Below are 24,678 nucleotides of genomic sequence, written 5' to 3' on the forward strand. Positions count from 1 at the left end.
CATTCACAAAGAGTCTAAAATGCATGCAGCTAGTAGAATGTTTGTTTTTTTGGTTCATAATTAAGAAGGTAACAGATTTTAAAGTAAATCTTTCCTTTTTGTCAAAAAGTGTTTGACAGGTTTTGTGATTTAACATAGGGAGCAATACTATTCAATTTTGAAGAAGTGATTGACTTTTTGTAAATATAAACATCATCAAGCAAGTCTTAAACATTTTATGCCACATGATCTCTTCCACAACCACCTTTTTCTCTGAAAGAAAAAAAATTACCTCCCCCCCCGGGAGAGGGGTGTGTGTGTGTGTGTGTATAATTTAAATTACACTCTGTGTTCAAAAGCAATTGTGAAAGGGACTTTAGGCATTGTATAGTAAAAGAAGAGATGTGCTGAGGAGAGAGTAATGAAAACAGAAGTAAAAACTGAAAGAGAGAGCTGACTAGTCAAACTGAAATGAAATATACAAGGGTGAATTTCGTACAACTGTAATAATATCGGTGGCATGATGGCACAGTGGTAGCACTGCTGCCTCACAGTAAATAGACCAGGGTTTGTTACCCAGGACCTCCCTACATGGAGTTTGCATGTTCTCCCTATGTCTACACTGGTTACCTCTAGGTGCACCGGTTTCCTTCCACAGTCCCAAGACATGAAGGTTAGGGGTACTGGCAATCCATATTGGCCCTATTGTGTGGTTGGGCTGAATGTTTGTGTGAGTTCACCCTGTAATGGACTGGCACTGTGTCCAGGGTTTGTTCCTGCCTTGCGCATTATGCTAGCTGGGATAGGCTCCAGCAGACCTATGCGACCCTGTTAAGGACTAAGCAGGTTATAAAATGACTGATTAACTGTAATAATAAGATGCTGCAGATGTTCTATCAGACGGTTGTGGTGAGTGCCCTCTTCAACACTGTGGTGTGCTGGGGAGGCAGCATAAAGAAGAGGGGCGCCTCACACCTGGACAAACTGGTGAGGAAGACAGGCTCTATTGTAGGCACGGAGCTGGACAGTTTGACATCTGTGGCAGAGCGATGGGCGCTGAGAAGGCTCCTGTCAATCATGGAGAATCCACTGCATCGACTTAACAGTATCATCTCCAGACAGAGGAGCAGCTTCAGCGACAGACTGCTGTCACTGTCCTGCTCCACTGACAGACTATGCGACTCTTCAGTTCCACCCCTGCGTAACCGTTAACATTATACAAAGTTATTGTTTGTTTTACCAGCATTTTTATCACTCTTTAATATTTTTTTTTTATTTTTTTTTATCAGTATGCTGCTGGAGTATGTGAATTTCCCCTTGGGATTAATAAAGTATCTATCTATCTATCTAATCTATTTATCACGTCAAATAGGCATTGTTTTATATTGAGTTCCTCAACTCACTACTTACATTCAAGATACTTGAAAATTAATTTTCTAAACCATTCACTATTAACTACTTTACATATTCTTGCCTGTGGCTTTTTTCCCATTTAACTCCTAGTCAAAGTTTTCTTATGAACATTAAGCATATTCTATTAAATGGACACACATTTTTAAACTTTGTGATTGTCTTTGCCTTTTAATATATTTTTATAGTTTATCTAAATGCATATTAGGCTGCTTCATACACTACTGTAACAACTACAGTATTTGCATGATTTTCACCTGTTATCGCCCCACATAGCTGGAATCTTCATACAATGTGAAAAATATGATATGCAATCTGTTGAGTACTACGATGAATTATGATAGTAGGCTTCTGTGTTGTTAGACACATTGTAAATGTCTCACATTTCTTTTGCAGATATACATATTATATAAAGTTGTGGCCTCTCTTGGAGTCTGTTTTTATTTAAACTGTATATATAAGAGCAGACAATGTGATGCAACGTCCTCAGACCGTATGCAAGAGTAGAGATTGTGATGTGTGTAACTTCCATGAGGTCTTGCATTTTGCTAGTCTATATATATAATTCACTAAGGCAAGACACCCATGGAAAGCACGCCGGAATGGGCGTGGATTCAGTAAGCCGCCGACAAGTAAGACACCTATGGCGCACGCAGGAAGGAGCCACGCCCACCAACTCCAAGACCATTGGATACGACGATAACTCGCAGAGCCACGCTCCCCAACTCGGACGTGACGACACAGATAAAACGGTGTCATTTATATTCGTCTGTCGTAGAGGCCTCATGTACCTCCGAGCCACATTGACTGTTCATATAGGCATGTTTCTCGCGGAGGTGAATTGCCATATGCAGCATGTAAAACGTTTTGCGAGGGGTATCCCATGGGAACCTTAAAACAATCCTTTACAACTGAGGTTAAAACACAATGAAGTAAGCAGTCTTTAAAAACCGAGTTTTCGGTTACGATGCATGACCGTGTGCGAGGTGGGCACATGAGCAGGCAGTGCATACTGAACGAGAAATCAGCAGACTAGCATGACGGAGGGAGCAGAATGGCCGTCCTCCTCTCCTCCTGTTCCACCCTCCGCACCTGAGCGCCGTCCACCCCCATCCCTCCGTCTGGGAGGAGAAGGCGTGATGGCGGTCCGCCAGTTTTCAGTCACGGACGATTATGTGTTAGTTCGTTCCGTGCATTGTTACAATGTTGCTTTTCTTGCTGATTTATTACATTACCGATTTTTTAAATGTTAATGTTCTCCCTGTGCTTAAAAATCATTAAAAAAGACAAAAGGTAGAAGGCGGTATGGCTCTACCTAACTTCCAGTTTTATTACTGGGCGGCAAATATACAGTCGATAAGAACCTGGACACAAATAGAAGAACATACACAGGCATGGACCGCAATAGAAGTAAAATCCTGCAGTACTTCTTTGTATTCCTTGCTTTGTGCACCAATAAACACACGTTATCGGCAATACACTAATAACGCAATTGTGCTCCACTCACTTAGAATCTGGAACCAATGTAGAAAGCATTTTAAGACGGAGAAGCTTCTTTCTGTGGCACCCTGCAAAAGAACCACCTCTTTCAACCCTCACAAACATGTGCAGTTTTTAATATCTGGAAAGATTTTGGAATTAACTTGCTTAGGGATCTTTATATAGACAACGTCTTTGCATCCTATGAACAATTACATTCCAAATTTAACATTCCAGCTACAAATTTCTTTTACTATCTTCAAATCAGGAACTTTGTTAAACAGAACCTTCCAGATTTTCCTCATCTGGCACCCTCATCCACGCTGGAAAATTTATTGCTCAATTTAAAGGAGTTAAGACTCCATCTCTACAATATATAAAATCCTTTTACAATCCCTTCCTTTCAAAGATCCAAGAGGACACTGGGAAAATGATCTCTCAATTAATATATCAGAAAAGGAGTGGAAAGTAGCAATGCAGAGAATTCACTCGAGCTCCATATGTGCAAAGCATACAATTATACAGCTCAAAATTATATATCGAGCACATCTGTCTCGACTAAAACTCTCAAAATGTTTCCAGGACATGATCCAACCTGTGAACGCTGCAAATTAGCTCCAGCCTCACTAGGTCACATGTTCTGGGCCTGCACCAAATTAACATTATTCTGGACAAAAATTTTTAATTACCTCTCAGACAGTCTTGGACTCACAATCCCTCCTAACCCATTAACAGCTGTGTTTGGGGTTCTTCCAGAGGGTCTTAAAGTGGAGAAGGACAAACAAATTGTGATTGCATTCACTACACTTTTGGCACGCAGACTTATTCTGATAAACTGGAAGAACCCAAACTCTCCTCTTTTAAGTCAGTGGGAAACTGATGTGTTATATTATTTAAAATTGGAAAAAATCAAATACTCAGTTAGAGGATCTGTGCAGACTTTTTTCAAAACATGGCAGGATCTAATCAGTAATATTTTGAAATAAGTTTATAAAGTACAGAGAATTTGTTGATTTAGGTATTTTTTAAAAGCCTTAAATTTTACACCGTTTGGCTTGCTCTCTCTCTCAAGGGTGGGGATTGATCTGTTCTTAGCATAATTCTTTTTTTCTTTTTTTTTTTGTAAAAATGTGATTGCTATGTATTGATTGTAATAAAATTAATAAAATTAAAAAAAAAAAAAATCATTAAAAAAACCGGCCTGATTATGCGGCGTATGGTACGCCGTGGGTTGGCTAGTTGTTTTTATTTAGCATTTAAAGCTGTTGGATCTTAGAAGACATGTTTAATAAATTATTTGCTAAAAAAGGTTTTGATTAAGTGGAGGTTTTGCCTTTTTAGAAAGTGAGGAGTAACTAGATTTAAAAAAAAGAAAATCTGAAAAGGATTTTGCAAAGCATAAATAAAAAAACTAGGTCTACTGTTTAATTAAAAATGTCTTCAAAGTTAACTGCATATTAATCACAATTAATCATATTTTCTTCAAGAATATTGGTATTTTTCTAAAAAGTAGAAGTAACTCTGTTGTTAATTTCTGATAAAAAAACGTGGTAATAGCTTTAAATGATTTCAGTTTACTGAGCTGTTTTCTATAACTGAAACAATGACCACCAAACACCAACTCCTAGGGGTTGCTATAATATTTGGGAATACCAATCCATATGGTTTGGACTGCTGTGTTGCAAGATAGCATACCAAAAGCACTTAACAGTTACACAAATAAATATTCAAAAAACAGAAATATAAAAGCATGCTTCAGCTTTTGTGCACAATCAGCACTACTATACTGTAGCTCAGGTTGTGCTATCACAAGTCAACGCCACAGCTTTTCTCTGGACCGTAAAAGTCAACAATTAGATTGTAAATATGTATAAATTAGGCTTTTAAATAGTAAGGAATAGACTAAAAATATGTATTTTATAGAGTTATTTATTTAGATGTTTTAATTACATGCCCTAGAATGTGTCATTTATGAATTACAAAATAAGTACTTCTCTTAATCTTCACCCCAAATGGGTGGAAATATTGGCATTATCAGTTTGCACTGATTATTGCCTAGTTTTATTGGTTTCACTATAAAATAGGCTAATGCAGGATAACAGTAGGTGACATACAATTAATTAACATCCACCTACCATGTCTGCTGTAGGGAGTTCTAAGTGAGGTATAAGGAATCGAGCGATTCCACTCTGTGTCATCTGCTTTTTAGTCGCATGGAACTGGGTAGCATGTGGGCCATGCAGTTTCAGGTCAGATATCCTGTAATGGGTAACCAAAAATCTCCACGGCAAACGTATTTGTTGGCAGTCTGCTTGTATAACTGGTTTGATTTTAATTCTTCTCATGTTATTCTCTGCACTCTAAATAGATAGTGTATGTATGAAACATTGTACAGTATATGAAAATATGGGTCAAATCGTGTCACTTGATGATTCAGTATGGTACACTGTATGTTGTTTCAGTATATGTTGATCCCATATTACAAGGGACATGTGACGTTTGTACTGGTGTGTAGATGAAGACCATTTTCAATAAGTAACACAAGAAAAAAATCAAGTGCTATTGATAGACTTGGATGCATTTGCCGCGGTTTCATTAAGCGAGGTCATATTGAAAAGATTAAATTAACACATTTAGAATTTACATTAAAAAATGTAGAGGCAGAAATTTTTAGCATTAATGGCAATCAGCAGCTCTAAAATATATATAGTGTAGCTGAACCTCACTCTTAAAGCCTAATATCACAAATTAACGAGTGTATGACTGATTAAATGCACATGCATTGTAACTTATTTTAAAGAGATTATCATGCAGTGGTTCAAATGTAGAAACAGTGAACTATCGTTTATTATTAAAGTCATTCTCCAGTTGATTTAATATTCAGCTTTATTAGTGAAATGCAGCCACATCTATTTATTAGTGCTTAGCATCCATATGTGTCTTTAAATGCACACACACATTTATCCACTAAAACAATGTGGGGAACCACTGAATGGCACATTTTCAAGATAGCCTTTTCCAAAAATCTCTGCTTTACACCTCCAGTTGAAGCCCCCTGAATGATGTCACAGGCTTCAGTGTCACGAACAGACACAGAAGGGTCTGCTACTAGAGGTCTTCACTGAGTCTCTTTTGCCAAGGAGAGAAGTCAGAAGAGTAACCAATGTAATTTCAAACAGGAGTGATGCAGTGGTTTCTGCAAATTATGAAATAGTTATTAAAATTCTAAACTAAACCAGCCAAGGACTGTGCCATACAGACCAACATAATTGTTAAGGATGTGTAATAAAATATCACGGTAAGTGTATCCATTTTAGAGATGAAAATAAAGCCATTTTTATGTTATTGTAATGAGGTATCGTGTTACATTTATAATGGATGGGTGAAAACCTGCCTGTCTATTTTTTAATCCCATTTAATTCAGTTCATCTCAAGAAAACATAATTTATCCAGCAGCATTGGTTGCTTCAAACAATGCAGCTCTGCAGTACACACACACACACACACACACACACACACACACACAGTTATGCAGAGGCAAGTTAAAATCACTAGTTAGCTAATTTGAATATTAAGCGAAAGAGAGTTGCACAGAGATGGAGAATGTGGGTCTCCTGGAGCTGTTAAGGGGCAGCACTGACTGCTTTTCCCACTATGCAGCACCAAGTAAAGTATTATGTAATTATTTTAAGATATACAATATGTTGAAATTCTTTACTGTTTTATTGAGCAGTGTGTATGTTTTGTGTCTGACTGTCTGCCATTCTTGAATTATTTGCTGTAACACTATCTTTTTTTCACTATTTCACTTTCTCTGTTGTTCACAGTGTACGTATGATGGAGCAGTTAGTGAGGTCACCAGATCTCTTTGTAATGCAGGTGGAGATGGATGTTTACACCACCCTCAAAAAGGTATAATAGTGGCATTTGAGTTTTTTTAAAAAAAACTAGAAAGGCATCCAATCTGATTTTGGTAATTAGTGACATCAAAAGATATACATTTATTGTTTGTCTTCCTCCATCTTAAGTTCTTCTAAAGATCTCTTTTAAGCAAGTGTAAACTCTTTAATTGCACTGATTATTAAAAAATAAGAAATAAAGATATGTGTGCTTTATTTATACAGCATAGCATGTAAGTTTGTGAATTTTATACATAGAAAACGCTTGTTTCCCCTTGGATATTCTTTTTGGTAATGCTAATGTTTCTTTGCAAGTTTTCGTATCTAATTTTGTTTTTATTTACACCTGGATTTGCTGAGTTTTAAAATGGTGTAATAAAGATGGAAAACCTTGCATCCATTTATCCAGCTGGAGCCTATTCTAGCAATCACTGGGCAAAACACAATAACAAAAAGTTAACAGGGCATCAGTCCATCTCAGGGTGAACACACGCACACACACAGTATGTCAATCTAATTAGTAGTGACAAAAATGGGTGTTTAATAAAAGCAGTGATTAACATTCCGGTCCCGCCATCCGTCTTTAAAACGTTCATGTAGAGCAGGAGTATGGGGCAGCTGGAGCTGATTCAAGCATGCAGTCAACGCAAGGCAAGAACATTTTTCAGGCTGGATCCCAACCCAACTCTTAACAGGTTGAACACACACACACTTTAACATCACCGATGCACTTGATCTGCAAGTCATTGGACTGTGGAAGAAACACATGCAAACATGAGGAAAACATGCAAACTCCATACGGGTAGCACCCAGGAGGTTAACCTGAGTCTGCTTACTGCAAAGCAGCAGTAACACTGTGTCACCTAGCACACTAACGTTATTAGAAAAATAAAAGACCAGCGTAGTGAATTTTGACTGTTCTTTTAAGACAAAAGGCTGATTGATGTCTAATTAAACAAGAAGTGCAAAATATAAAATTAAAATGAAAATCAGCATGGACAAGTAGTTCTTTTAAAGACTTTTAAGTTAGCTCTAATGAGTGAAAAATCAGTTTTTAATTTTTACAATCATGTTTGTTTCAGTGGATGTTTTTGCAGCTGGTACCTTCATGGAATGGAAATCTGAAACATCTCCTAGTCGATGCTGACAACTGGATATCAAAGCAGCAAAAAGGTGGGATTTTTAAGGTTTTTGGGTCTATATCAACTAGTGGTTATTTAGATGAACATCAGCATCAAAATATGCCCAGATTTACTTTTCAATATTCATTCTTTGTCACAGCATCAATGCTATAATTTACCCTTTACTCCTTTTCTGTCATTTGTTTTCAGAGTACCATGAGGAGGGGATTTCATTCTTAGAATCTGAGCGGGGTGCCCCGTTTACCTCTGTGTTCAAGCATATTCGCTTACAGTATGTCATCAATGATTTAGCATCTGCTAGGATAGCAGAGCGTGATGCCATCATTCCATGTGGTGAGTATTAATCCATTACTATATACTTAATAGGTGTTTTTATCAATAACATTTGTTGCTTGTTCCTACTTTTCTGTTTTTTATATAGTGTAACAAGCTCTTTATACTTGTTTTTATTTTTTTGTAGAGTGGCTACTAGCAGCATACAAACAGCAGTGGTTTGCAATGTTAAAGGCAGAGCATGACAGTGACTGGGAGTAAGTATCTAATATAGCCAGTTTTATGTACATTGTGTTGTTGAGTAAAGAAGAAAGGCACATGAAATAAAAAAGTGATTCTTCGATGCTGTACTTAATCTTTTAGCATTTAATTAACAGAATGTGCATGTCTGAGCTAAAGTTCTGCTTTTGTTAGATATAGAATGTAATTGTATTATGTAATTCTGAGTTTATAGTGCAGTTTTTGATGCTTTAAACATAACATTTTCAAACTTGCTTAATCTAATACAGCATTATGCAGGTACTGGCATGTATCCTGGCAGCTTTGGGCACAAGGTAGGTGCCATCCCCTGGACAGGGCACTTGTATAGTGTAAACACTACTCGCATGGACCAATTTAGAATTACCAATTACCTAACAAGTATATTTTTGGGATGCAGAAATAAAACTGAAGTACCCAGAGAACTTGCCAGATAGAAACTGGTCTGGCATTCAAAGTTTGTGAAGCAACAATACTAACACTGCAGTCAGATGATTCATTAAAACTTTACTTTTCTTTACTACCAAACTGATTGCAATATTGCTAAATATATTCTATATACGTTAAAGAGAAACTATGTGGTTGATTAGCTACTGTACGTTTTAGACTTCCTATACAGCATTAATTTTTACTGGAAAAGAATGTTTTAATTATTTTATGAATGCCATAGAGAACACATACAATTAAAACATTTCCTTTCTGAATCCCCAGATTAAAAGCCTTATTCTTATTTCTTAAATTCATATAACCAACTTAACAGGAAATGCTTTGTCAGCTTTATCAATATTTTCTTTGGTATCTGGAATTCATAAAAGTTCATTCATATATATATATATATATATATATATATATATATATATATATATATATATATATATATATATATATATATATATATATATATATAAAATATCCAACATCCGTTTGTTTGTTTGTCTGTCCACTTTTCACGAGAGAACTACTTAATGGGTTTAGATCAGGTTTTTTTCTATAATTTGCTTGAACCTTCTGTGTGATTTTGTGACTTATCTCATCACACCAAGTATCATAGTTCACTTGCAGTACATATTTATTTACTCAAATCTGACAGAGATGCAGTGGGGCCCTCCTCACTCACACGCCAGCCTTGGGGCGTATCTTACATCGGCTTAGCTAGTGAACGAGAGAATTACTTAATGGATTTAGATCAGGTTTTTTTTTCTTCCTAGAATTTGCTTGAACATTACGGTTGTTTTTGCAACTTCTCTCATTGCACTAAGAATCATAGTTCGCTTGTAGGAGTGATATATTCTCGCTAATCCGAGACAGAGGCTGTGGCTTGAGGGGAGGGGAAAGTGTGACGTCAGCAGTGGGGAATCGGTCTACCTCTGTGTTTTTGTAGCGTAACTTGTCTCCGCTTGGCTAGCAATACCTTTTTTTTTATTGATTTTCAAAGTTTGTCCTGTTTCACTACTACATGGATAGATCCATGAGGAACAGCTAGTTATTTATATATCATTTTTCAGAGCATTGGTTGTTAGCTCAAAGTATAGCAAAGACATAATATAAAATTATAAATAAGTTTTAAAATCACCAAAATTGAAAAAAAATATGGTAAATCGTCAAGTTGATGTAAATGAAGGAAATAAAGCAAAAGTTGGGAAAAGTATAATATAGCATCTTGTGTACAGGAAAGCAATCATAAGACATAGTGGTAATATTATATGAAAGGTTAAGTGGACATAACAGGAATACAAAGAATGTCACTAGAAGTAAGAGTCCATTCACATTTGATTGTAGACATGTTGGAGTTGCCTGTTTTAACCAGTCATCTTCTTGGTACCATTAATACTTATTAGACCCTGCCTCTGCCTCAATAGGCATATACAGTGCATCCGGAAAGTATTCACAGCACATCACTTTTTCCACATTGTGTTATGTTACAGCCTTAATCCAAAATGGATTGAATTCATTTTTTTCCCTCAGAATTCTACACACAACAGCCCATAATGACAATGTGAAAAAAGTTTACTTGAGGTTTTTGCAAATTTATTAAAGATAAAAAAATTGAGAAAGCACATGTACATAAGTATTTACAGCCTTTGCCATGAAGCTCAAAATTGAGCTCAGGTGCATCCTGTTCTCCCTGATCATCCTTGAGATGTTTCTGCAGCTTAATTGGAGTCCACCTGTGGTAAATTCAGTTGATTGGACATGATTTGGAAAGGCACACACCTGTCTATATAAGGTCCCACAGTTGACAGAAGTCAAAGAAATTGTCTGTAGACCTCCGAGACAGGATTTTCTCGAGGCACAAATCTGGGGAAGGTTGCAGAAAAATTTCCGCTGCTTTGAAGGTCCCAAAGAGCACAGTGGCCTCCATCATCTGTAAGTGGAAGAAGTTTGAAACCACCAGGACACTTCCTAGAGCTGGCCAGCCATCTAAACTGAGCGATCAGGGGAGAAGGGCCTTAGTCAGGGAGATGACCAACAACCTGATGGTCACTCTGTCAGAGCTCCAGAGGTCCTCTGTGGAGAGAGGAGAACCTTCCAGAAGGACAACCATCTCTGCAGCAATCCACCATTCAGGCCTGTATGGTAGAGTGGCTAGACGGAGGCCACTCCTTAGTAAAAGGCACATGGCAGCCCGCCTGGAGTTTGCCAAAAGACACCTGAAAGACTCTGAGAAACAAAATTCTCTGGTCTGATGAGACAAAGATTGAACTCTTTGGTGTGAATGCCAGGCGTCACGTTTGGAGGAAGCCAGGCACTGCTCATCACCAGGCCAATACCATCCCTACAGTGAAGCATGGTGGTGGCAGCATCATGCTGTGGGGATGTTTTTCAGTGGCAGGACCTGGGAGACTAGTCAGGATAAAGGGAAAGATGACTGCAGCAATGTACAGAGACATCCTGAATGAAAACCTGCTCCAGAGCGCTCTTGACCTGAGACTGGGGCGACGGTTCATCTTTCAGCCGGACAATGACCCTAAGCACACAGCCAAGATATCAAAGGAGTGGCTTCAGGACAACTCTGTGAATGTCCTTGAGTGGCCCAGCCAGAGCCCAGATTTGAATCCAATTGAACATCTCTGGAGAGATATTAAAACGGCTGTGCACCGACGCTTCCCATTCAACCTGATGGAGCTTGAGTGGTGCTGCAAAGAGAAATGGGCGAAACTGGCCAAGGATAGGTGTGCCAAGCTTGTGGCATCATATTCAAAAAGACTTGAGGCTGTAATTGCTGCCAAAGGTGCATCGGCAAAGTATTGAGCAAAGGCTGTGAATACTTATGTACATGTGCTTTCTCAGTTTTTTTTATTTTTAATAAATTTGCAAAAACCTCAAGTAAACTTTTTTCACGTTGTCATTATGGGGTGTTGTGTGTAGAATTCTGAGAAAAAAAACAAATTTAATCCATTTTGGAATAAGGCTGTAACATAAAATGTGGAAAAAGTGATGCGCTGTGAAAACTTTCCGGATGCACTATATAAAGAAAGTTAGAAACCCATGCAGTGAATAAAAGATATTTCTTCCCACTTTAGCAGAACCAGTCCCATCTGGACATTCCAGTATCAGCTGATAACTGCTTATAAGGTGCCAGTTTTTCTAAGAAAATACATGCGTGTTGAAAAGATACCTAATCAGGCTCTGCTAGGCAGAAATGTAGTTACACTCCAAATGGAAGAAGAATTGTTAGATTTATTTATTAAACCACAAGTTTCTAGAGTCTGGTATAGTCAGGTCATGCCAAACACACATCAGGGGCCTTCCTGCAAAGAGGGGAGGAGTCGTTTTAATCCTCCTATACTGTTGTCTCCCCATCTGTTCCAGCATGTTTGGTATGAGGAGACAGGGTGGGCATTACCTAAAGGAAAAGATTTTTATTTGGAATTTAAAATTTGAGCACTTGATAAGTTATTGTATTAAAATACACTTAGTGGTAGCTAACATAATTTAAACTAGTTAAGGCTGCTGTTTTACAATTTCAGGAAACTGGTTTTAAATCTCATTCTGGTCTCAGTCCTTGTAAAATGTTCACATTTTCTTGAGTTTCAGTGATGGTTTTCTAAGGAAACTCTGGTTTACCTCCAGCATCTCAAATATGTGCAGGTTAAGTTGATAGGTGACTCTAAACTGAAAAGGGTGTGGATGTGTACCCTGTGATGGACCGGCACTCTGGTTTTCTGCCTTGCACCTGATATTTTGGTTATCGGTGAACCTAACCTGTTTTCAGTGGGCACTTTAATAGCAGAATTCTCTTTTATCCCATGTTTAATGTCTTCTACAGCCCACGAGATGTAAACAAGGAGGAGTTCGAGTTAAGCAGTATGAGATGTGGCAGGAAACTGACCAGGGATGGTGATGTGAGTACGGCATACCATTCTTAATGTGACAAGAGTCCCTAGGAAAGGAGTCTAAACTGGTTTTATTTTGGTTTGTTCTAACAATAAATCAGGTTTGTGAAATAAATCAGTTTCTCTTACTCATTAACAATTGCATTCTGAGCACTGTTTTCAACAGGTATCTTTTGTTAGTGTGTTTTATGATGCAGGAAAGGGAGTACAATCCTGGATGAATTTCCATTTTAGTGTTGGGTGACTTAGTGCAAGCAAACACAGGAAACAAATTCTGTACTTTTCCATATATACTGCTGCTCAATTTGCTTATGTACAAACTTAAAATACAGGCATTAAGAAGATTTAAGATCGCAGGTAATGGAAGAGAGAAAAAACAAAATATACATTCATATGCAAAACATAGAGAAAAAAGTATAAAAAAGAAGTTTCTCTTTTGGAGTATTTGCTGTTGAACCCTTTCTTGAATATTATACATGACGAAATTAAAAAAATGAGCATTCCATAAAGATAACAGATAAAGTCTTGCTGGTCACACCCCTCTAAGTTTAGCCTGACATATTCTCTACCAAGATGGTTAGAAGAACTACATGAATATCTGAGCACATTATTGTGTTATAGATTTAATTTTAAATGAATAAATTTGATATTTTTGCACATCAGTATACACACGATAACCCATAATGACAAAGCAAAAAGATGTTTTTGGAAAGGTTTGCAAATTTATTAAAAATCAAAAACTATGCCTTGTGATGTGTGTAGAACTTGATTGGAGTCCACCTATGACAAAGTGAATTGAATAGACATATTTTTGAAATGCACACCGCTGTGTATATAAGGTCCACAATTTATACTGCATGTCGGGACATAAAACAAGCCATGAAATCCAAGGAACTCTCTGTAGACCTCTGTGATCAGATTATGGTGAGGCATAGATCAGGGGAAGGGTTTAAAACCATTTCTAAAGCTTTGAGCGTTCCCATGAGCATAGTCACCTCAATAATTGAGGAATGGAAGAGTTTGGAACCACCAGAACTATTTCTATAGTTATCCATCTGGCCAAACTGAGAAACCGGGCACACAGGGCCTTGGTTCATGAAGTGCCCTGCAACTCTGTTAGAATGACTATTGGTTTTTGAAGTCCTCTGCTAAGATGGGAGAACCTGTCAGAAGGATGACCAAATCAGCAGCACTTCATCAGTCAGGTGTTCATGGTAGAGTGGTGAGACGGAAGCAAGTCTTAAGTAAAAGGCATATGACTGCCACGTGGAGTTTGCCAAATGGCCCACCATGCACCTAATACCATACTACCTGTGTGAAGCATGATGATGGCAGCATCATGTGATGAAGATGCTACTTAATGCCAGAGACAGGTAGACTGGTCAGAATTAAGAGAAGGATGACTGTACCCAATACAGAGAGTTTTTTTTTTGAAGAAAACCTGTTCAGAAGTGCATATGATCTCAGATTAGAGCAACAGTTTATCTTTCAGTACAACAATGATCAGAAGCCCAGACCTAAACCCCACAGAACATGTGTGGAAAGATCTAAAGATGGGAGTTTACAGATGCTTTTCTTCCTGAGCTTGAGAGGATCTGCAATGGGAATGGGATAAATCGCCCAAATCTAGGTGTGCAAAGGTTGTAGAGACTTACCCAAAATGTCTTGAGGCTGTAAATGCTGACAAAGGTGCTTCTCCTAAGTACTGAATACTTATATGAAAGAGAAATTTCAGTTTTTGATTTCTAATAAATTTGCAATCCTTTGCAAAAACATTTTTCACTTTTCATTATGGGTTATTGAGTGTAGATTGATGGACAAAAATGGCAAATGTATCCATTTAAAATTTAATCTGCACCACAACAAAGTATGCAGAAAGTGAAGGGGTCTAAGCATTATCAGAATCTGTTTGCAGGATAAAGATCTTTTCAGTAAATAAATGGCAATAAACTTGGACATTTTAGCATTTTCACTAGTAAATTCTCTCCTTCATATTAACAAAAGTAAACCTCTGTTGTTTACTCCACATTAAATGGTGTAGTAAGCATTTGCCTAAAATAAATAAGGTCTTTGTAAGAAATAGTTCATTTCAGATGATTTTAATAAACAATTATGAGATATATGGTAATATAGGCCCACAAGTTATTTAGCAAAGGTACCTTTAAGTATATTTTTAGTAACTAAATAAAATCATTTTAGGTCAAATGTTTGCCTTTATTTTTTACTGGAGTGTTTTCTAGGATTCTAGCAGTTTTCTTTCTATTGATGGAAGTTTATCTAAACCAAAAAATGGATATGCCTTAACTTTTCAGTGTGATGCATCAATAGTGTCTTCTTTCTTAACAGTACTGCTGGAGGTGGACTGGGTTTAGTTTTGGCTTTGATCTGTTAGTGACGTACACCAACAGGTTTATTGTCTTCAAAAGAAATACACTGAGCCAGCCTTGCAGTGGTTCTGTCAGTCTACAGCCCCACAGGAATATTACATACAGGTACTGTTTGTCATGTTTGTTTGTTTTTTTTAAATAATAGTTTAAGTTGTAGTTTGCATTTAAATTGGTACAAATAAATCTCATTCAAGAGGAGGAGGCTTTGGGAAAGAAAAAGATTTCTGTACTTTGAGACAGCTGCTTATAGGCACTAAAGACCTTATTTTTTGTATCCCCTAATCAGTTGTCTTTTAAAAAAATACATTCAAAATATCCACTCAGTGGAAACTATTTTAGGTACACCAATCTAGGTTCGTGAATGGAGCACTTTGCCTGAACTCTTTGAGGCATGTTATGAGCAAGGTTTGGAATATTGGTCCATTATGAATTAATAGCTTCAGTTCTACTTCCTGTGGATTTTTATGCAATGCATTCCTGATGCGTTTCACTTCATCCCTATTGGCTTATGATCTGGGAGCTGTGTATGTCATTTGAGTAAACGGAAATTACTGTCATATTAATGGAAAGAGTTTGAGATGATGTTTACTTTGTGACATGGCATATTACCCTGCGGGAATTATCCATTTGAGGAAGGGTAGATTGTGGCCTTAAAGAGTTGTGCATGGTCAGAAACAGTACTTGGTTATGTTGTATCATTCAGAGCTTATTTGGCAATAAGAGGCCTAATGTGCACCACCAGCCTTTGTTATTGACACGGGGCAGAATGGATCCATGGGTGAATGCTGTTTGCACCAGATTCCAATTCTATTATCTACATGTTGCTGCAGAAATCAAGATTTGTCAGACTGGGGCAACAGTTTTCCAGTCAATTTATTTAAGTTTGGTGGCTTTGTGCTCACTGTAGCCTTATCATCTTATTCATAGTTAATATTAATGGAACACACTATGTTTTTCTGCTGCTACAGCCCATGTGTTCAGAGATGCCCTTCTATGTAGCTGGGCCATAGTCCCTTAAATCACTTGCTTCATAAACATATCGAGTTAAAGGCACATGATTAACTAATTGGAGCAGGGTAGGCTGTTTGCATTAAAGTGTGGGCGTTCAAAATACCAGTGTGATGAGGTAGTTGAAAAAAGCTTCTGACTGTTGCAAATGTATGCTAAGTTTCTAACTGTAGCTTTTATAGGAAACATTATTATTCTATAATAATTGGTTGGTAATTAATCATGTATAGAATTGTAAATTTTGTAATCTAGTATAGTACTAAGCAAATAAGGGTGCAAGCGAATGAAGATGTGCATCTGTGTTGTACATTATAACTGAGATCCCACAGGGATCAACATAAATGTTGTGGTAATACAACATTTTTACTCATGACAAAAATTGGCAGTCGTCATTTGGAAAAGCTAGATGGCAAGTTTCCTATAATGAAGGTAAACTCCAGTTAAAAAAAGGTGTTTTTTTTTAATATGAACAAAAAAAATACATTATAAAAAGTAATCTGTCTTGTTTACCTATCCAAAATGTAATTGTTCCGTTATATTCTTAGAAAATGGACAGGGCACATATGCAAAGATCAATGACATCTAGCCAGTAGAGCTCAACTAAATTGGGTGATTTTTCACTATCAAAGCTTCAATCAGTGATCACTAAATTGGCCAACCAAAAATACCACTTTTCGTTAGCCTCTGCTTTTCTAAGCTTTACAGCAATTTAGTTGCGGTGTTCCTGTATATGCAGTATTACAGTAGTTGAGCTTTTTGTTTTGTTAGTTTTTTTTTTTGTTTTTTTTTGTTACTTCAGACATTCTGTAAACAGGGAGCAGAAAGGTAGACTACCAGTGGGAAAGAAGACAGAAATATTAGCCTTTACATTAAAGAAAGTGGAGTGATAAACTGAAAAAAGAGGAATTGTCCTCTGCAAGTAGACAACTAGCAAAAAATGCTTTAATGAATTTGTGCCTTTTTATTTTGTCCTTTAATTTAAATGGACACTGCTTGTCTGAGTTCAGTTGGTGAGCAAGCTTGTGTTAAGTACAGCAGCTCATATTTTCAGTTAGAAAAAGATAAAGCTAAAGACGAATTTGAAATTGCTGCTCTGTAAAGAAACGTCATGTTAGCTTAACAGCAAAAGTGTCTATTTAACTTGTAAACATGTTATGGTTTTATTCTCTTGATTAAAAAACATTTGAAAGATTTGTCCATTTTTTAAGGGTTTATACAGTATTTATTATTTGTGTGTGTCATGGTACTTCAAAAATGGTAAGAAACAAGTACTATATAAGTAAGATGGTGATCCGTATTTATAATCTAACCTCTAGAATTAGGAATGTCTAGCTAGCAGATTGTAAAAAAATAATACAACACCTTCATAGTAAAATCTATTAATGCATGTACAGTCATATGAAAAAGTTTGGGAATCCCTCCTAATTCTTTGTATTTTTGTTTATCAATGGCTGAGCTTTCAAAGTAGCAACTTCCTTTCAATATGTGACTTGCCTTATGGAAGCAGTAGTAATTAGCAGTGACATTAAGTTTATTGGATTAACAGAAAATATGCAATATGCATCATAACAAAATTAGACAGGTGCATAAATCCCGACAGAGATATTACATCAATACTTAGTTGAGCCTCCTTTGCAAATCTAACAGCCTCTAGACATCTCCTGTAGCCTTTGATGAGTGTCTGGATTCTGGATGGAGGTATTTTTGACCATTCTTCCTTACAAAATCTCTCCAGTTCAGTTAAATTTGATGGCTGTTGAACAAGTCAGGGGACCGTGACGGCCATTCCAGAACATTGTACTTCTCCCTCTGCATGAATGCCTTTGTAGATTTCGAACTGTGTTTTGGGTCATTGTCTTGTTGGAATATCCAACCCCTGTGTAACTTCAACCTTGTGACTGATGCTTAAACATCCATCCATCCATTTTCCAACCCGCTGGAGCCAGTCCCAGCCAACACAGGGCACAAGGCAGGAACCAATCCCTGGCAGGGTGCCAACCCACCACAGGACACACACAAACACACCCACACATCAAGCACACTCTAGGACCAATTTAGAATCGCCAATCCACCTAACCTGCATGTCTTTAGGCTGTGGGAGGAAACCAGAGCGCCCAGAGGAAACCCACGCAGACACGGGGAAAACGGGCAAACTCCACGCAGGGAGGACCCAGGAAGCGAACCCGGGTCTCCTAACTGCGAGGCAGCAACGCTACCACTGCGCCACCGTGTACTTGAACATTATCCTGAAAAATTTTTTGATATTGGGTTGAATTCATCTGACCCTCCACCAAAGTAGGTAGCAGGTGTTGTTCTTGGAATACGGTGTTCTTCTTCCACCATGCAAAACACTTTTTGTTATGATCAAATAACTTGATTTTTGTCTCTTCAGTCCAAAGCACTTTGTTCCAGTATGAATCTGGCTTGTCTAAATGAGCATTTGCATACAACAAGCGACTCTTGTTTGTGGTGTGAGTGCAGAAAGGGCTTCTTTCTCATCACCCTGCCTTACAGATGTTCTTTGTGCAAATTACACTGAATTGTAGAGCGATGTACAGATACACCATCTGCAGCAACATGTCCTTGCAGGTCTTTGGAGGTGATGTGTGGCTTGTCTGTAACCATTCTAACAATCCTGTGCATATGCTGCTCCTGTATTTTTCTTGGCCTGCCTGACCTGGGTTGGTTTAATAGCAGCTGTGCCTGTGGCCTTCCACTTCCTGATTACATTCCTTACAATTGAAACTGACAGTTTAAACCTCTGAGATTGCTTTGAGTAGCCTTCCCCTAAACCATGAGACTAAACAATCTTTGTTTTCAGATCTTTTGAGAGTTGCTTTGAGGGTCCCATGCTGTCACTCTTCAGAGGAGAGTCAAAGGGAAGCACAACATGCAATTGACCACCTTAAATACCTTTTCTCAAGGTTGGACACACCTGTCTATGAAGTTCAAGGCTTAATGAGCTAATCCAACCAATTTGATGTTTCAAGTAATTAGTATTGAGCAGTTACAATTCAAATCAGCAAAATTACAAGGGGACCCAAATTTTTGCACAGCCAGTTTTTCACATTTGATTTAATTTCATACAACTAAATACTGCATCACTAAAAATCTTTGTTCTGAAAACACCCCAGTACTCAGATGTTCCTAGCAAATGAAAGACATACCACTGTTATCTTTTTTGTTGAAAGTAAATTATTATACAGGCTGAGAGGGGTTCCCAAACTTTTTCTTATGACTGTATGTTTACATTTTTTAGCAGTGTTTAACTTCCAATATCAATTAATTGACTTAGTGTGTGGGAATATTGTTTTTTCAGAGAAATGGTGAAGACTACTTTATTTTTAATTAAGTTTTGTTTCAGATAAGTACATTGCAGACAAGATGAAACAGGATAACAAGTTGTAATTATGATAAGCATTTTTTTCTTTTATGTCTCATGTATTATGGATAAATATTTTCTTTTATTACTTTAAGCATTATTTTAAGGGGTTTGTATTTATTTTGATGTTTTTATGGTAACTGAACAATAAGCCTACATAATTTAATTTTGTTAATAAAAATGAATAGGTAGCACCTGTGGTCTGTAGTTTAATTATAAAAACACTTTAATACAGAACATAAGGCTTCTCTGTGTCTCGTCATGCACGGATAAAGATTAAAAAAAAAAAAGAATTGGAATTGGCCAATCCAGTATCATTAAATCAGTATCAGCCCTAGTCTGATCAGAGTATCCTTATTAAAAGCAGAGGGGATTTCATTGATGCTTTTCGAAAACTTTCCTATTAAATTCACAGAAAATCTCCAGTCTCACACCTTCACATGGGCCCTGATTGGCTTTCAATTTTACTCATAGGTCTTGAACTTTCGCCATGCTTGGAATTCTGGGAAACATTGTTTTAATGTAATTTAAGAAAATGTTTTAGGGACATTAATGTGCAGAGTGGCACATGCAAATGAGACAATCAAATTTCATATTTTACTTTTTATTTATTAGAGTGATTTGTGAAATTAGCATGTTTAATGTGTAAAACATACATTACTCTTGTATTTCTTTTATATGTTTATGATTCAAATTTAATATACTGCAGACCATTTAGCAAATCAAGTCAAATCATCTTATAAAGTGGAATTTATTTGAATTCAATTCTGTTTCCAGACATTCTAATTCCATTCCAATTACATTTCCCATCATTCAATTCTAATTCCAATTCCAGGAAGTGAATTGGAATTTACCATTCATTGTCAATTAAATTCATGAATGGCACTATTTTTTAAACTTAAGCTCCATTTCCCAAAACTCTAAACTCATATCCATATCTGCACACTCAACTCCCTCAACTTCAAACTTTCAGGTCAAGACTAAACTCTCTACTCAAAAACCATGTAATCTCACATCAAAACCAAACTTTGCCTTCAGACATCACACAAAAGCCCTCAAAAACACACACACTACAATATACACTACAACATAACTTTACATCATGCTGAAATCAATTCAAAACACTACTGCAAAAGCTAGATACTGCAGTTAGTAATGTTACTTATGTTGCTGAATCTGGGGTTGTTGGTGAACCAGTCAAGAACCAGAGCACCCCGGTGGAGACTGACTTTTTTCCAAATTACAATGTAGTACGACTGTTCTGGTTGTGCTGGCTCCCTCTGATCAAGTTGGTATAAATGATCTCGGAGACCATCACAGAAAGCCAGTAGAAGCATGGTGTCACATAGACCAAGGATGGCATGTCAGTGAAGGACCCCTCAGTGGATAATGGCGGCACACATTGTCACATTCCCTCTTCGTTGACCAGGGACATTCACAATGGCCCGTTGGGTAATTGTGTTCCTCCCCCCACTCCTCCTTTTAGTAAGGTTGAAGCCTGCATTTAATAATAATCATAATTCTTTGCATTTATATAGCGCTTTTCTCACTACTCAAAGCACTTAGCAATTGCAGGTTAAGGGCCTTTCTCATGGGCCCCACAGAGCAGAGTCCATTTTGGCATTTGCGGGATTTGAATCGGCAACCTTCTGATTGCCAGTGCAGATCTCAAGCCTCAGAGCCACCACTCCACCTAGAGTTTAAAACAAAGATGAGCTCATGAGGAGTGTGTCTTGCTTCTTTTTGAAAGATTCTTCTTAAAAGATAACACAAACTACTGTAAATGGCTACCATCAATCGCATGAAAAGAAAAGGAGGCCATAAATAGTTTATTCTACACTGTATAGTCAGTACAGTATTGTATAACATATTGTAACATATAACATATTGTACACTTTACACAGTATGAAAAAAATCATGCCTGCACATATTCCAGGCGTTGGTTTATAAAAGGATCACGATAGGCGTGCATATGAATCTGGCACACTAGTTTGTTTTTATTAGATTGTTAGACACTAACAAACTGACAGAAATAGTGTTTGTGTGCCCTGTGTTTGAAAGCACTTAAGTGCTGGAGCTAGAATTGGGTAAAAATGGCTCAGACTCCCCAGCCCTGCATTAATGCACTAGACCTGTATACATTGACTACCACATTGCTTCCAAAAATCGATTTATTTTGCATATAGTTCATTGTGGACATGCACTGAAGTGAAAGTGAGACTTTAATGTAGTGGACTACTGAGTGAGCACAGCTTTTAATAATAAATACATGCATGCTGTAGGATAAGAATGGTTTATTACATAGGTGGGTACGCCTGTCTGGAAAGACAGATAAATTGGCCGACAGGGCGAAAAAATAACTTTGTGCCTGGCCAGTATAAAATAATGGACTGACCAGAAGAAGTTGGGAGTAGTTCAGTCCCTCCATACATCAGGTGGCAGTGATCCTCACATGGGAACCCAGTTGGGGCACCTGCTGGGGTTCTTGGGTTAAGGAGTCCGGAAGTGCATTCCTGTTGGGCTCCCTACATTCCAGTAGAGGGGGAGGACCTCTGTACTTTAATTATGACCTGGACGTGCTTCCCAGAAGACATAGCATGGCCCCAAAAACATTCCCAGGTCCGGCAGTAAAGGAAGCCTGCTGCCGCACATTGACAAGTCAAAGTTGGGTCGGAGCATTCCGCAAAGGAGGAAGGATTGGTGATATATTGTTCATTTATTGTATTATTGTGGTTTACATGTGGAGAGGACCGTGGAAAGTGCCTTGGGAGAGAATAAAAAAGCCTTTATTGTATTCTAATAACATGTGGTGAGTAGCTGGGTCAGTGGTTTGGGGCTTTCTGATGCCTCCTTGTGTTCACAATGCATAGCTAAGTTCTGGATCTGTAAATCAGGATTCTCAGCTGATTTGGAGCAAAAGTGAAGACTGGCAAGGATGTATTAATGAATTCTGTCTTATTAAAGTGTTCTTTAATCTCAGTAGCCAATCACTCCTTTTTTTATTTATTTATTTATTTTTTTTAAACACTGCTATCCCTTTCCCCACTTATTGTACATATAATTGTGACTTTGTTACTGTATTATTCTTGGGCAGTTTGTACCTTTTGGTTTTCCTTGTCTTTCTGTTATGTAGTAGCAGAAGCTTACATTAGGGGAGAGTATATTCATAATTTTTATATGGTCTTAATTTTCTTTTTTTGTGGGGTGGTTTAAGCCCACTGTAATTGTTACGTACTTTTTGACAGGTTGCGATTGGCTTCCTTTGATGTCAGTGGTAAGGTTATCTTCAGCCGCTCTACTGGTTGCCAGGTGCTCTCACTTGAGAAGGACCAGGTGAGTAATGTAACACCACTGCGTATGATCAAGGTGGGAGTTTAGTGCCGTCATTGGCTGCGTTTCTAAACCCACAGCTAGAACAAAGGAAGCGGTATTCTGGCTTCAAAACCTGCATATAAGTTATTTGTAATGTTTCAGCACAAATAATTTATCTCGCAGGGTTTCTTCTTCCCTTCTTCTTGCAGGGTGTCGGTCTTCTGTTTTTTTGTTTCTTGTTAAAAAGCATGCAGCATCTAGTGAATTGCTTACCATTTCTTTGACTTCTCCTTTTTGCAGGAGTATGTTGCGATGAACCTGGACAGCCGACTGCTTGTGTTTCCACTGTACATTTGCTGTAACTTCCTCTTCACACAGCCTCGCAACAGAGGACAAGAGAGTACAAGACAGCGGGGTCAAAGTAACTCCTCTTGACTGCGTGTCTTCCTCCATCCTGTCTACCATGTAGTACGTTACCAGTTAAAAGCCAGTATGTGACATTTTGCCACTTTAAGAACTTCTAAAAATACCATTGCATTTTATATAATGTGTGTATATATATATATATTTTTTATGCTTTAAAATATTAAAATGCAATGTGGGCATAAGAACTCAGTTCCATTTTCACTGATTTACATTGGCTCATCATTTGAGGGTTTGTAAACAAGTTGTGCGACAGTGTTGCAAGTTGTTTAAGCAGTATTTTGTTAATCTAAAGAGTATTTCTTCTTTTTTTATTTTACAACTGGATTTGGAAGTTAAGACATTCCTTTGCATCAAAGCTCGAACAATGGCTACATTTTGTTCTTCCTTCTGTATTCTCAATTTTCTGCCTTGTTTTTGTAATTTATGAAACTTTGCTAAAACAAGGAAACGCATCTGTTGCTGTGTCTCCAGGTCATTCAATAAAAACCAGACTAGTTTACCATCTGTATTGTTGTACTGTATTAAAAAAAAGAAGATACATTTTGTGTATGCAGGGGTTTATCAGTGTACCGAACGGCAAATGGCCTACAGGACCACAGTAAATCTACCTAAATGTGTGTGTGGATGACAATATCACAGGAATATGTAAAACAGAGCCCCGTGGCTGATGTTCATGATCATAGTTGAAATAACATGACATAAGATGAAATTATAATGGCATTCTTTAGAGTATAGCTCATTTGCTGCGAAAACGTATGTTGATACTTAATGTACGTTATACATGACTCTGCTGATTTTGGGAAAAATATGCTTTGAGCAGATGACTGTAAAGTTGATCATTTAGCTATTAAGATAAAAAACCAACTTGTCACCAATCGCAGCCACCCGTATAATATTCCCTGCCTGCAAATGGGTAAATTGCTAGCACTGATGTGCTCAGAACGGAGCCCAAAACAGAAATGATTAGGTTAGTCAAATATGGCGGCTTTAAAGGCCAGAAAATGAAGTGAAGTCATCGAGGGCGGAAGTGGAAGGGTCCTCTTCCATAAGGTTTAGACCCGGACATGACATCATCAAAAGGGCTGGAACCGGAAGTCTCTTTGGTCATTGGTTCTTCACCGGAAGTGATGTCACTCTGTCTGGAACCCAGACGTGACATCATCAGGACCCGGTGGAATTTCCTGTGAATGGTCTGCAGGAATGTGAGAAAAAAGTTCAATCAATCAATCAATCAACATTTATTTATATAGCACATATTCATACAAAAAAATGTAGCTCAAAGTGCTTTACAAAATGAATAGAAAAATAGAAGACACAATAAAAAATAAACATAAGTCAACATTAATTAACATAGAATAAGAGTAAGGTCCGATGGCCAGGGTGGAC

The 24,678-nt window shown here is 37.6% G+C and overlaps 1 protein-coding gene across 6 annotated transcripts in view; it reads left to right on the forward strand.

Moving 5' to 3' along the window:
- gmcl1 (germ cell-less, spermatogenesis associated) overlaps positions 1–23,796 on the forward strand; it is a 66,799-nt gene extending 43,003 nt beyond the window's left edge. For 4 of the 6 annotated variants that reach the window (XM_039768392.1, XM_039768396.1, XM_039768393.1 and 1 more), the window contains 9 exons: positions 6,696–6,780; positions 7,850–7,940; positions 8,099–8,242; positions 8,370–8,439; positions 8,692–8,736; positions 12,711–12,786; positions 15,124–15,269; positions 22,800–22,887; positions 23,167–23,796. In XM_039768392.1, coding sequence (XP_039624326.1) covers positions 6,696–6,780; positions 7,850–7,940; positions 8,099–8,242; positions 8,370–8,439; positions 8,692–8,736; positions 12,711–12,786; positions 15,124–15,269; positions 22,800–22,887; positions 23,167–23,301 — 880 coding nt within the window. In that variant the 3' untranslated portion in view covers positions 23,302–23,796. The remainder of the gene's footprint in view (positions 1–6,695; positions 6,781–7,849; positions 7,941–8,098; positions 8,243–8,369; positions 8,440–8,691; positions 8,737–12,710; positions 12,787–15,123; positions 15,270–22,799; positions 22,888–23,166) is intronic. The other 2 variants (XM_039768395.1, XM_039768397.1) reach the window with 1 other exon arrangement.
- The last annotated feature ends 882 nt before the right edge of the window (positions 23,797–24,678 follow it).

This window comes from Polypterus senegalus, chromosome 11 (assembly GCF_016835505.1).
Source record: "Polypterus senegalus isolate Bchr_013 chromosome 11, ASM1683550v1, whole genome shotgun sequence".
Classification (NCBI taxonomy): Eukaryota; Metazoa; Chordata; class Cladistia; order Polypteriformes; family Polypteridae; genus Polypterus; species Polypterus senegalus.